Genomic DNA, 12000 nt, shown 5'->3' with positions numbered 1-12000 from the left:
GTCTCTGCTCTCACTCCGGATATCAATAGCTTCAGCCTCATCCTGCTGCTCATTCCCAGAACCCTCGGACGAGCTAAGGGACTTTTTACGTTTCCGGGCACGTGCAGCCAGAAAAGGCTGCTCCTCCACGCCGTCCAGAACGTCTTCGACCACCGATCCACTCTCCTCCGCCATCTCCCGTCTCTCCAGACCGGAGACTAGCTCTTCTTCTTCTTCTTCTTCTTCTTTGGTGTTTTATCGTAGTCCTGTCGCATTACCGCCAGACTTTTTCATGTGTTACGACAAAGTCTGAGGGGAGGAAGAACTTCTATAGGATACAATGACAAAGGCATCTCATGACCTCTTGGGCTTTGTCAAAGCACTGGAGGTCAAAGCACTGGAAGAACAACTTTAGGACTACGACAAAGTCTGGGGAATAAAGTCTGGCGGTAATGCGACACTCGGCTGTAGACTGCCACAAAACAATAACAACAGCAACAACAGTCTAAGGAATAAAGTCTGGCGGTAATGCAACACTCGGATGCCAACCGCCATAAAACAACAACAACAACAACAGAGGCTGTGGGGGGCGTGGCTGTGCAAGAAGCTGTGGGGGGCGTGGCTGTCCCAGAGGCTGTGGGGGGCGTGGCTACTTGTTTTTAGTGCCAGAAAAAGTTTGAGACGCTCTAGAATAAGAATCAGTATTAGAAAAGGTTTATTACCATTTTCTTCTTCTTCTTCAAGACTTTATTCTTTAGACTTTATTCTTTCGTTAGACTTCTTCTTCTTCTTTGGTGTTTTATGGCGGTTGGTATCCAAGTGTTACATTACCACCACCTGCTACTGTAGTTGTACGTCCTAGCAATTTTTTTTTTGAACACAGGAAGTGTAACCCTGTGTTCATAAAGCCGCCTGTTACCGTCACAAGATGGCGGCCGCATCCTACGTACGCCCTCTCGCGCAGGTCCTCTGGTGTTCTACACGCTGTGCTGCGCTGTCACGTAGATCTCACCAAAACACTGAAGCAGGAAGAATAAAGCTGGGCCTGAACCTCTCACCGCGGAGCAGAAACCAGGCAAGTGCATCCTCCCGACATCAAACTACTTTTATTTACTCATTTCAACTCACGCCTGGTTCGAAAATAGTTTTAAAAATAAAGAGCATTTACTCACGTTACATCAGCGTCGCGTCGAAGCTTCACGCTGCTAGCTAGCGGCTAACAGCTAACCTAGCGCTAGCCTGCAGTTGTCGCTCAAACGCGGACACAAACGGCTGTCTGCGTCACGGGTTTTAACTTTATATTTTCTGCTCAATCGTGTTCTAAAATACACAAACACGAGCGCAGTTTGACACGACTAACGCGCCGCGGATGAAACACGTGTAGGTTTTGGGTAGTTTAACATTTAACTCGTTTTAGCTTCGCCTGGTTTAATGCTAACGTTACTCTATTATGGTCAGATGGTCGTTTTGCCTTGAGATGTCTCTGCTTTTAAAATACTAATTGAAGAAACATTATTAATAGCCACTATTGACATAAAGTTAAGCATGTTAAATTATTGTGACTGCGTTAAACACGTTATATAATAAAGTAAACAACGTTAGCTCTTAGCATGTGATTGCTTTGCCTGGAAAGTTCGTCAGTATTGACTTATCTAACTTCTGTCTTGTTTCATTTTAATTAATTACACGCGTTTTATTGCCCCCCCCAAAAAATACTTTGTTTTGCTCGCGTCAGCTGCTCGTTTCCATGGAGATTTCCAATTTTTATGCCGTTTTGTGGAACATTTCAGGCAGAACATCGTTTCTGAAGCTGAAGCCTGAAAACACAGAAACTTAGTGTATTTAATGTTAGTTTGAGAAGAAAAACGTCATAATCCACAAAGTAAAACTGATATAAACACTTAATTTAGAACGTGGATGATTTTCAGAATAAACCTGGTCAAATGTGGTACTCATGAGCAGATTTAGCAGCTCATTAACTCGTCTTTATCTGATTGTTGTGTAACTGAAGTTAACTATTTACTTTGCATTCTCTTTGTGGTTTCTGTATTTAAAGTCTCATATTTACACAACACATTTCACCGTCCGCTTCAGAACGATGAAATTGTTTATTTGTGCCACTCTGATGGAGGATCAAGGATAACAAACGAGTATTTATGCCATCGACTGATGAACACGTCGTTACTATTGCACACAATGTTTATTTAACACAATAAAGGTGGAAATATGTTGATTTAGACTTTATTTCAGAGTGTGTTATTGATAAAAGTGCAGAGTTCTTTATCAAAAATGTCAAAAAAATCAATCATGTTTCAAGAGTTGTTTTCGAGCCTCCGGTTTATAATTATTCTGGTTTATAATTATTCAATTTTAGCATTTAAACAGAATGTCAGAATATACTGTAATTAAGATACCAAAAAAATTAAAAAGATCAAAACTGTACAATATATTGTTCAAAATGTATGAATTATACTGTTATAACTTGTTTTTTTACCTTTGACATTTATTGATTTATTTAATGATTGAAAATGTTGATTTATCCATCCATTTTCTGCCGCTTTATCCGGGGCGGGGTCGCGGGGGCAGCAGTCTGAGCAGGGACTTCCTTCTCCCCAGACACTTCCTCTAACTCCTCCGGGGGATCCCGAGGCGTTCCCAGGCCAGCCGAGAGACATAGTCTAAATGTTGATTTAGAAAAGTTATTTTAGTCCAGGCTCATTTTACTTCACGTTTGTTGGATTGTTTGATGTATTTGACTCATACAGTTGTATTTGTACTTGAAGTGTGTAAATGTCAAATATGTTGTGTTGACAGAGGAAATCGCTGCGGAAACGCCCTTCAAACGGCTTCATAATGAACGTGTTCGATCGTAACATCAACTTTGACGCTCTCCTTAAATTCTCTCAGATGTGAGTGGGATTCTATTTATTTATATTTGTTTTATTGTTTTGTTGAATCAGATTTGATCCCTGAGCCAAAAAGGTGATCATAATTGTAATAAAAAAAAAAATACAAATATTATACATACTATACATATTGCAGTGTTCTCCAGGATCACGTTTACCACTGTCACAGATGGAATGAGGAAATGACAGAGGCCTGTTTGACAGAAGAGCGTCTGAAATAAGATGAGCCTTTATTTGTCCCACAATGGGGAACTTCCAGTTTTGCAACACAAAGTAGGTACAGAAGTGAATAATAAAAAACAGATAATTTTTTAAAAACTTAAACAAAAACACTCTTAATAGAAAAGCTCTTATAAAAAACCTCTTATATTCTTAATAGAAAGTAAAAAAAAAACTGCTCTAGAGTCTAACCCGACGCACGCTGCCAGAACACGCTTTGTGATTGGCCGCCGTGTGCGAGTATTAAGTCTCCTCCCCCTCTTCTGAAAGGGCCAAACTCGTGTGTTGTAACATCACACACGTAACATATCTCACACACGTAACATATCTCACACACGTAACATATCTCACACACGTAACATATCTCACACACAAATTCAGAGGTTCAGAGGTTTAGGTTCAGGTCCGGACTCACTAAGTCCGGAGCCTAAACCATGCCATATTTGCATAATGTTACAACAGCGTAACACAAGCTATTTCGCTAAATTAAGTTGAAGACACTTGAACAAGGACGACTATCAAACACAAGGCTTAACTGCAGATTGAAATAAACTGAACTTGTCTGGTTTATTCACTGTTTTTTAACAGAAGTTACAACTTACAAATCACAAGCTACTAGCTAAGACTCAACTCGACAACAAGAGCATGTTGAGTATTGTTGACGGGGTCAGTCTGGGTCAAGGGTCAAAGCAGCCGTTTCATCTGATACAATGATTTGCCTTTAGTCACATTTCCATCTTTAATGTTCAGATCCATTGGCCTCAAAAGTCAGGTAAAAACCTTCAAACAGACAAAACACCAGTGTCAATAATTAAGTCACAGTGTAAAACAACAGAGTTACAAAAACTAGCATAAAAGTCAACTTGAATCACTATAAAGCATCAACTTAGCAGTCTCAAAAATAGAATATGAAAATATTTTACACAACAAATCAAAATAATACATCGTATTAGCAGCATTAAACACCAGACCATATTTAACAACTGTAGAATACAAATACTATTAAAAAATATAAACTCCAATTAATGAATGCAGCAATTAAGCAAAACAGTTCAAATACAGCCAGCGAACTTACCGGCTTCAGTGTTCACATGTGGATACACGGTTCACTTCAGTGTTCACGTGTGGATACACGGTTCACTTCAGTGTTCACGTGTGGATACACGGTTCACTTCAGTGTTCACATGTGGATACACGGTTCACTTCAGTGTTCACGTGTGGATACACGGTTCACTTCAGTGTTCACATGTGGATACACGGTTCACTTCAGTGTTTACATGTGGATACACGGTTCACTTCAGTGTTCACGTGTGGATACACGGTTCACTTCAGTGTTCACGTGTGGATACACGGTTCACTTCAGTGTTCACGTGTGGATACACGGTTCACTTCAGTGTTCACGTGTGGATACACGGTTCACTTCAGTGTTCACGTGTGGATACACGGTTCACTTCAGTGTTCACGTGTGGATACACGGTTCACTTCAGTGTTCACGTGTGGATACACGGTTCTGCACAGCTCGACACGTACGAGGCGCTCCCGTCTCACACGTACGAGGCGCTCCCGTCTCACACGTACGAGGCGCTCCCGTCTCACACGTACGAGGCGCTCCCGTCTCACACGTACGAGGCGCTCCCGTCTCACACGTACGAGGCGCTCCCGTCTCACACGTACGAGGCGCTCCCGTCTCACACGTACGAGGCGCTCCCGTCTCACACGTACGAGGCGCTCCCGTCTCACACGTACGAGGCGCTCCCGTCTCACACGTACGAGGCGCTCCCGTCTCACACGTACGAGGCGCTCCCGTCTCACACGTACGAGGCGCTCCCGTCTCACACGTACGAGGCGCTCCCGTCTCTCGCATCTTTAAACTTATTTCGCCGGCTTCACTTATGCCCGGAAGACGCGTGCGTCACTAATTAGCGGCACATGGCAGTGTTTACGTCGTTTCCAGCGCGAATTTTGCGATCAATGGAAGGTTTAAGATGGTCTAGATTCTAGAACAAAAAGGATATAGTATTTGAATGCTATATTTTATGAGTCCAGAACCGAATCACCGGGGTTTCGTTTTTTTTGGACCTGAACCGAAACGTTTTTACAAGTCCAGATCCGGTCCGTCGTAGCGGTACGCATCCCTACACACACGTAACGTATCACACACACACGTAACATATCACACACACACGTAACATATCACACACACACGTAACGTATCACACACATCACACATGTAACATCACACACACACGTAACGTATCACACACACACACGTAACATATCACACATGTAACATCACACACACACGTAACATATCACACATGTAACATCACACACACACGTAACGTATCACACACACACGTAACATATCACACATGTAACATCACACACACACGTAACGTATCACACACACACGTAACATATCACACATGTAACATCCCTACACACACGTAACGTATCACACACACACGTAACACATCACACATGTAACATCACACACACATGTAACGTGTCACGTGTGCTGAGCTCATGATGTCACGTATGTTGCAGCTCTCACTCGACGCAGCTCCACCTGAAGAATGTGTACTCCAGTCTTGCCGTGTGCATGTTCGTGGCCGCCGCGGGCTCCTACGTCCATGTGGTCACCAGGATCTTTCAGGTACAAACAAGAAAAGCCGCACTGGGCGAGTTGGAGCGTGTTTAAGCGTGTTCTAAGTGTTTAAGCAAACACGCTTTTAAGAGTGTTAAAGCACATCTGAGCATGTTTAAGTGCATTTTAAGCTCGTTTTAAGCGTGCTTTAAGCATGTATAAGCGTGTGCATCGTGTTTAACCCCGTTTTTAACTCTGCTCTAAGCGTGTTAAAGCATGTATAAGCATGTTAAAGCATGTATAAGCGTGTTAAAGCATGTATAAGTGTGTGCGTTGTGTTTTAAGCGTGTGCGTTGTGTGCGTTGTGTTTTAAGCGTGTGCGTTGTGTTTTAAGCGTGTGTGTTGTGTGCGTTGTGTTAAGCATGTGCGTTGTGTTAAGCGTGTGCGTTGTGTTTTAAGCGTGTGCGTTGTGTGCGTTGTGTTAAGCATGTGCGTTGTGTTTTAAGCGTGTGCGTTGTGTTTTAAGCGTGTGCGTTGTGTGCGTTGTGTTAAGCATGTGCGTTGTGTTTTAAGCGTGTGCGTTGTGTGCGTTGTGTTAAGCATGTGCGTTGTGTTTTAAGTGTGCGTTGTGTTAAGCATGTGCGTTGTGTTTTAAGCGTGTGCGTTGTGTTAAGCATGTGCGTTGTGTTTTAAGCGTGTGCGTTGTGTGCGTTGTGTTAAGCATGTGCGTTGTGTTTTAAGTGTGTGCGTTGTGTTTTAAGCGTATGCGTGGGGATTAAGCGTGCTGGTCTCGTTTTAAGCATGTTTAAGCATGTTTACACATGTTTTAAGCGTGTGTGTCATGTATGTTCAGGGCGGGCTGCTGTCGGCTCTTGGCTCTCTGGCTCTGATGCTATGGCTCGCCATGACGCCTCACAGCCCTGACACAGAGAAGAAGAGGCTGGGCATCCTCGCCGGCTTCGCCTTCCTCACGGGCCTCGGCCTCGGTCCCACTCTGGACTTCGTCGTCTCCGTCAACCCGAGGTTTGGGCCGCCCATCTTCACGGTCTTGCGGTCGCCGTGGTTACCGCTGTAACGCTGTGACACTTTCCTCCGCAGCATCGTGGTGACGGCGTTCCTCGGCACGTCTGTCATCTTCGTCTGCTTCACCCTGAGCGCCCTGTACGCCCAGCGCCGCAGCTACCTGTTCCTCGGAGGTGAGAACACGGACGACGCCACCAAAGTTATTTCAGAAATCGTCACTTTTCTACAAATTTCATGAATATAATATGTCAACATTTTCTCTCTCCCCTCCACTCCCTATATGTCTCCCCCCTCTCTCACTCTCCCCCCTCCTCCTTCTCTCTCTCCCCTCCTCAGGCGCTCTGATGTCCGGTCTGTCCCTGCTGTGTGTCCTGTCCCTGGTCAACCTGTTCGTCAGCTCCGTCGTGGTCTTCAAGGTGATTAGTTCAGACAGAGCTGGAGGTCATTGACCCGGTGAAAGGTCAGAGTTCATCTTGTGTCTCATGTTCCAGATGCACATGTACCTGGGTCTGCTGGTCATGTGCGGCTTCGTGCTGTTCGACACTCAGCTCATCATCGAGAAGGCGGAAAACGGAGACAAGGACTACGTCTGGTGAGTAACCATGACGACGTGACCGCACCCCCCTGTCCCCCGCTCTGAGGAGCTTTATAGTTCATAGTAATAAACACGTCTCCTTCAGGCACTGTGTGGACCTGTTCCTGGACTTCATCACCATCTTCAGGAAACTCATGGTCATTCTCGCCATGAACGACAAGGTAAAGGTCACTCCTGAAGGTCACTCCTGAAGTCTCCTCCACAAACGGGACTTTATTTGATCCTTGTAGATGATTAAAACATAGAAGTGTGTGTGATTCATCTTGTGTCTCGCTCTTTTACTCTGGAACAGCAGGACAAGAGAAAGGAGAAGAAGTAGAAGCTGCTTTGACCTCCAAACGGCACAATTCAGATTTCACTTTCAATCTTTGGTGGAATAAACCCGGAACAGTCTTAAATTCCTTTCTTTGGTTTCAAACGAACTGAATGTACGTTTTACAGTTTAACGCTGCAGTGAGCGCGCCCGGCCGCTAGAGGGCGCCGCTCGCCTGCCCACACATTTACTTTAGTGCCATAAACTTCATTTAGGCAAAAATGCACATTTGAGAGTTAAAATGACTTGAGTTATGGTGCATTCTGGGACATTTTGTCACTGCTGTCCCAAAATGTTCTGCAATGGCATTAAATACACCCATCTTTTATATTTAAAGATGTTTAAAGAGGAAAAAGACCTTGAAAAACATGTTCTTAATGACGTTCTGCACATTTATGATTAAATTAAAGATTAAATATTCTTTTTGAAAAACTAGTCTTTTTATTTAAGTCTTGAAATAAAACATTTTCTCTTTAAATATTGAATTTAAATGAAGTTGAAATGCCCTTGAACCAAGAGCTGAACGGGTCAAAAGCAACTGAAGTCGTGTTTAACTCAAGCGTGTGTTTTTGCAGTGTAAAGACCAGCGACTCTCAAAACGCCAACGACAGAATTGTGATTTAAACTGTTTATTTTCACTTAATAAATATAAGTTTGTGTAAATGTGACGAGTCGATGGATGAAACATTAGAAATTAAACTTTATAAAACGTTTGTCAAAAAAAATCCTACAATTTGTTCACTTTTAGGTCGTTTTATGCTTTTTCTTTAGTTTCCTCTTCAAAACACTTCATATTAACTGCACTTTGAAAAGCCTTCATAATTAATCTTCATATTTTATTAACAATTGAATTACTGCTTAATTGAAGTCTTTGTGTTTTTGAGGCTAATTAAGGTGTAGTTATTAGAAAGTTGTGTCAAAATGTGTTTTCATTTGCATAATTGTGAATATTTAGTCCCAACCGTTTGAATTTGATTCAATTTAGACTTTTTCCTGATCATAATCGAGACCGATAATTTAAAAAAACGTATCTCATTTTACACCAAATATTGCACAATTTATTCCTCTAAAATATCGATTCAAAGTCGTCTTCAGACCCTCGATGCGCCCTCTGCTGGTCATGGTCAGAAGTGCAATGACAACGTCCACGTTCAAAAGCAGGACACGTGACCTTTGACCCTGGCAGGACATGTGACCACCTTTGACCCTGGCAGAACGCGTGACCTTCTTTGACCCTGGCAGAACGCGTGACCTTCTTTGACCCTGGCAGAACGTGTGACCTTTGACCCTGGCAGAACGCGTGACCTTCTTTGACCCTGGCAGAACGTGTGACCTTTGACCCGGGCAGGACACAAGACCCTCTGCTGCGAGGGGAGAGAGAGTGCATCTAGTGCTCTTTCTTCTCCTCCGTTTGGCCCCTGTAAACTCTTGTAAAGTCTGTATTCGTTTGTTTAGGATTTAGTTTTGCCAAACCATGTGAATCGACTCGATCTTTGGAAGTGTAAAACTGTGAAGAAACTTCATTTTATTGATGTAAAATTGAAATTAATAATTTGATACATTTGATCAAATAAATGTGTTGAAGTTGATGGTTTTGTTCTTGATTCTACTAAAGAACTGCAAATATACTTTACAAATACTCTTTTACAAATACTGTCCTTTACAAATACTCTCCTTTACAGATACTGCTTTGCAAATACACTCTACAAATATTATTTTATAAATATATTCAATACAAATAGTTTCATTTACAAAAACTCCTTTGCAAATACACTCTTTTACAAAAACTCCTTTACAAATACTCTCAGGATGCATCAGGAGTTTTGCAGCAGGTTCTCTGCATCAGGGTCTTCGCACCAGGATTTTTGTACCAGGGTCTTTACACCAGGGTCTTTACACTAGGATCTTTACACTAGGATCTTTGCACCAGGATCTTTGCACCAGGGTCTTTACACCAGAATCTTTGCACCAAGATCTTTGCATCAGGGTCTTCACACCAGGATCTTTGCATCAGGGTCTTTACACCAGGATCTTTGCATCAGGGTCATCTTTGCAATCATCATTCTGTTGGGTGCACGGTGGCAAAGGCGGTTAGTGCTCTTGCCTCCCAAGAAGGAGATCGTGGGTTCGATTCCCGGACCAGACCTACATCACTTGATCTCTCTGGGTGGAGTCTGCATGTTCTCCCCGTGTTACCGTGGGTTCTCTCCGGCTTCCTCCCACCGTCCAAAGACATGCAAATTCGTGACTCTAAATTGGCCCTAGTGAATGAATGTGAGAGTGAACTGTCTGTAATGTCTCTGTGTTGGCCCTGCTCCAGTCACCCGCGACCCCGAAAGGGAACAAGTGGTAGAAAATGGATGGATGGATTCATTCTGTTTAATCGATTTTTCTCTTTTGCTCAAAAAGAAATGCAAACGTAGCTCAGAGGTCAGTTAATGATTTCACACGTAGCTCAGAGGTCAGTAAATGATTTTCACTTGTTGCTCAGAGGTCAGTTAATGATTTTCACTTGTTGCTCAGAGGTCAGTTATGTTCACTTGTTGCTCAGAGGTCAGTTAATGATTTTCACTTGTTGCTCAGAGGTCAGTTAATGATTTTCACTTGTTGCTCAGAGGTCAGTTATGTTCACTTGTTGCTCAGAGGTCAGTTAATGATTTTCACTTGTTGCTCAGAGGTCAGTTAATGATTTTCACTTGTTGCTCAGAGGTCAGTTAATGATTTTCACTTGTAGCTCAGAGGTCAGTTATGTTCACTTGTTGCTCAGAGGTCAGTTAATGATTTTCACTTGTAGCTCAGAGGTCAGTTAATGATTTTCACTTGTTGCTCAGAGGTCAGTTATGTTCACTTGTTGCTCAGAGGTCAGTTAATGATTTTCACTTGTTGCTCAGAGGTCAGTTATGTTCACTTGTTGCTCAGAGGTCAGTTAATGATTTTCACTTGTTGCTCAGAGGTCAGTTGATTTTCACTTGTTGCTCAGAGGTCAGTTAATGATTTTCACTTGTTGCTCAGAGGTCAGTTAATGATTTTCACTTGTAGCTCAGTCAGTTAATGATTTTCACTTGTAGCTCAGAGGTCAGTTGATTTTCACTTGTTGCTCAGAGGTCAGTTAATGATTTTCACTTGTTGCTCAGGTCAGTTAATGATTTCACACGTAGCTCAGAGGTCAGTAAATGATAAATACTTGTCATTTTTGCAGTGAGTACGGTTTTATTAATATTCAGACAAAAACATAGGCTCAGTAAATCAAAAGTTTTTTATTAAAAAGTTGAAAAACGGCAGAAGGTTCATAGGACCTCTATTGTCTACGGGACGGACGAGTTCGGAACGGAATCGAAGCAAAAAAAGAAAAGGATGCATTTTCCACAGAGTACAAAAATCAATAAATAACAAATCAATACAATGACATTTATGGAATAACGTAGCCTTTTATCTTGTTATTATTGCTGGTATATATTAACGCTTTTAAAACAGACATTTGTCCAACCTTCATCGGTCGTAAAACAATTAAAAAAAACAAAACATATTCAAACTGTTTATTTTTTTTTTACATCGTGTGGATTTTCGGACATTCGATAAAAAGGAGACGTTTTCTTTAAATACAGTTTTCGTGAAATCGAAACATCAGCGGCGGAAAAACCACGAGAGGGCCGAGTTACTTCAAATCAAACTATTTTAGCATTTCAGAGTTTTTTTGTGTGCGATATGAAAAAAAGAAGCCGATTTTTGTACTCTTAACGGCGCGCTACAGCCACGTTTCCACTGGTTCACTTTAAAACGGTCCGAAAGCGTCGCCGTTGTCATGAGTGAATCGTACCGACCTGTTTAAGCGGTCGGGCTCGCAGTGACTCACAGAACACTTAAGCGCGAGACAATTGGACGAGAGAAAACGTACATTTCCACTGATGCCAACCGATATGGAGCCTATATGTCGAGCCTTATCAACACAGAGCTAGCGAAGCACGTTAGCATCAACCGTTTCCTGTTTATCGCCGCACGCAAGATGAAAAAATATGATATTTCCAGGTAAACATTTCCATAATGTGTCGAACATTAGCATGACATAAAGAGGTTCAAACGCGGCGTTGAGGCTTTGACACACACACACACACACACACACACACGGTTTACGTTAAGTGTCCGTTGTGCAGCGAGGCCTGAGCGCGCTAAAGTGAACCGGTCAAAACGTGGCGCTAGCGAAACCTTCACGACGTTTAACCTTATGAAACGCCGACCTTCCGCTCGCAGTGACGTCAGTCCTTGTGCTTGGGTCCTGTACAAAGTTCTCTGTGACACGATTGGACGTGTGGGTTTGTGGGCGTGGCTTTGGGCTTGTTTACATCCTGAGATCGTCTTTCCAGTTGCGATCGAGCCAAAA

At 42.7% G+C, this 12000-nt stretch overlaps 1 protein-coding gene across 2 annotated transcripts; it reads left to right on the top strand.

Moving 5' to 3' along the window:
• Window positions 1-967: 967 nt before the first annotated feature.
• Window positions 968-9211, top strand: tegt (testis enhanced gene transcript (BAX inhibitor 1)). Of its 2 annotated transcripts, none has more exons than XM_072448885.1 (9): window positions 968-1054; window positions 2794-2888; window positions 5652-5760; window positions 6545-6714; window positions 6790-6887; window positions 7051-7130; window positions 7206-7306; window positions 7395-7470; window positions 7605-9211. In XM_072448885.1, exons 2-9 carry the CDS (start codon window positions 2833-2835, stop codon window positions 7626-7628), a joined length of 714 nt encoding a protein of 237 aa, XP_072304986.1. In that variant the 5' UTR covers window positions 968-1054; window positions 2794-2832; the 3' UTR covers window positions 7629-9211. The 2 variants fall into 2 exon arrangements, with proteins under 2 accessions (XP_072304986.1, XP_072304985.1); XM_072448884.1 differs by having other exon boundaries at window positions 7602-9211.
• The last annotated feature ends 2789 nt before the right edge of the window (window positions 9212-12000 follow it).

Source organism: Eucyclogobius newberryi, unplaced genomic scaffold, assembly GCF_026437365.1.
Source record: "Eucyclogobius newberryi isolate DKJ021-1_F unplaced genomic scaffold, fEucNew1.0.hap1 SCAF_17, whole genome shotgun sequence".
Taxonomy (NCBI): domain Eukaryota; kingdom Metazoa; phylum Chordata; class Actinopteri; order Gobiiformes; family Gobiidae; genus Eucyclogobius; species Eucyclogobius newberryi.
The sequence above is the reverse complement of the archived record's forward strand: the minus strand, read 5'-3'. Positions and strand labels throughout refer to the sequence as shown.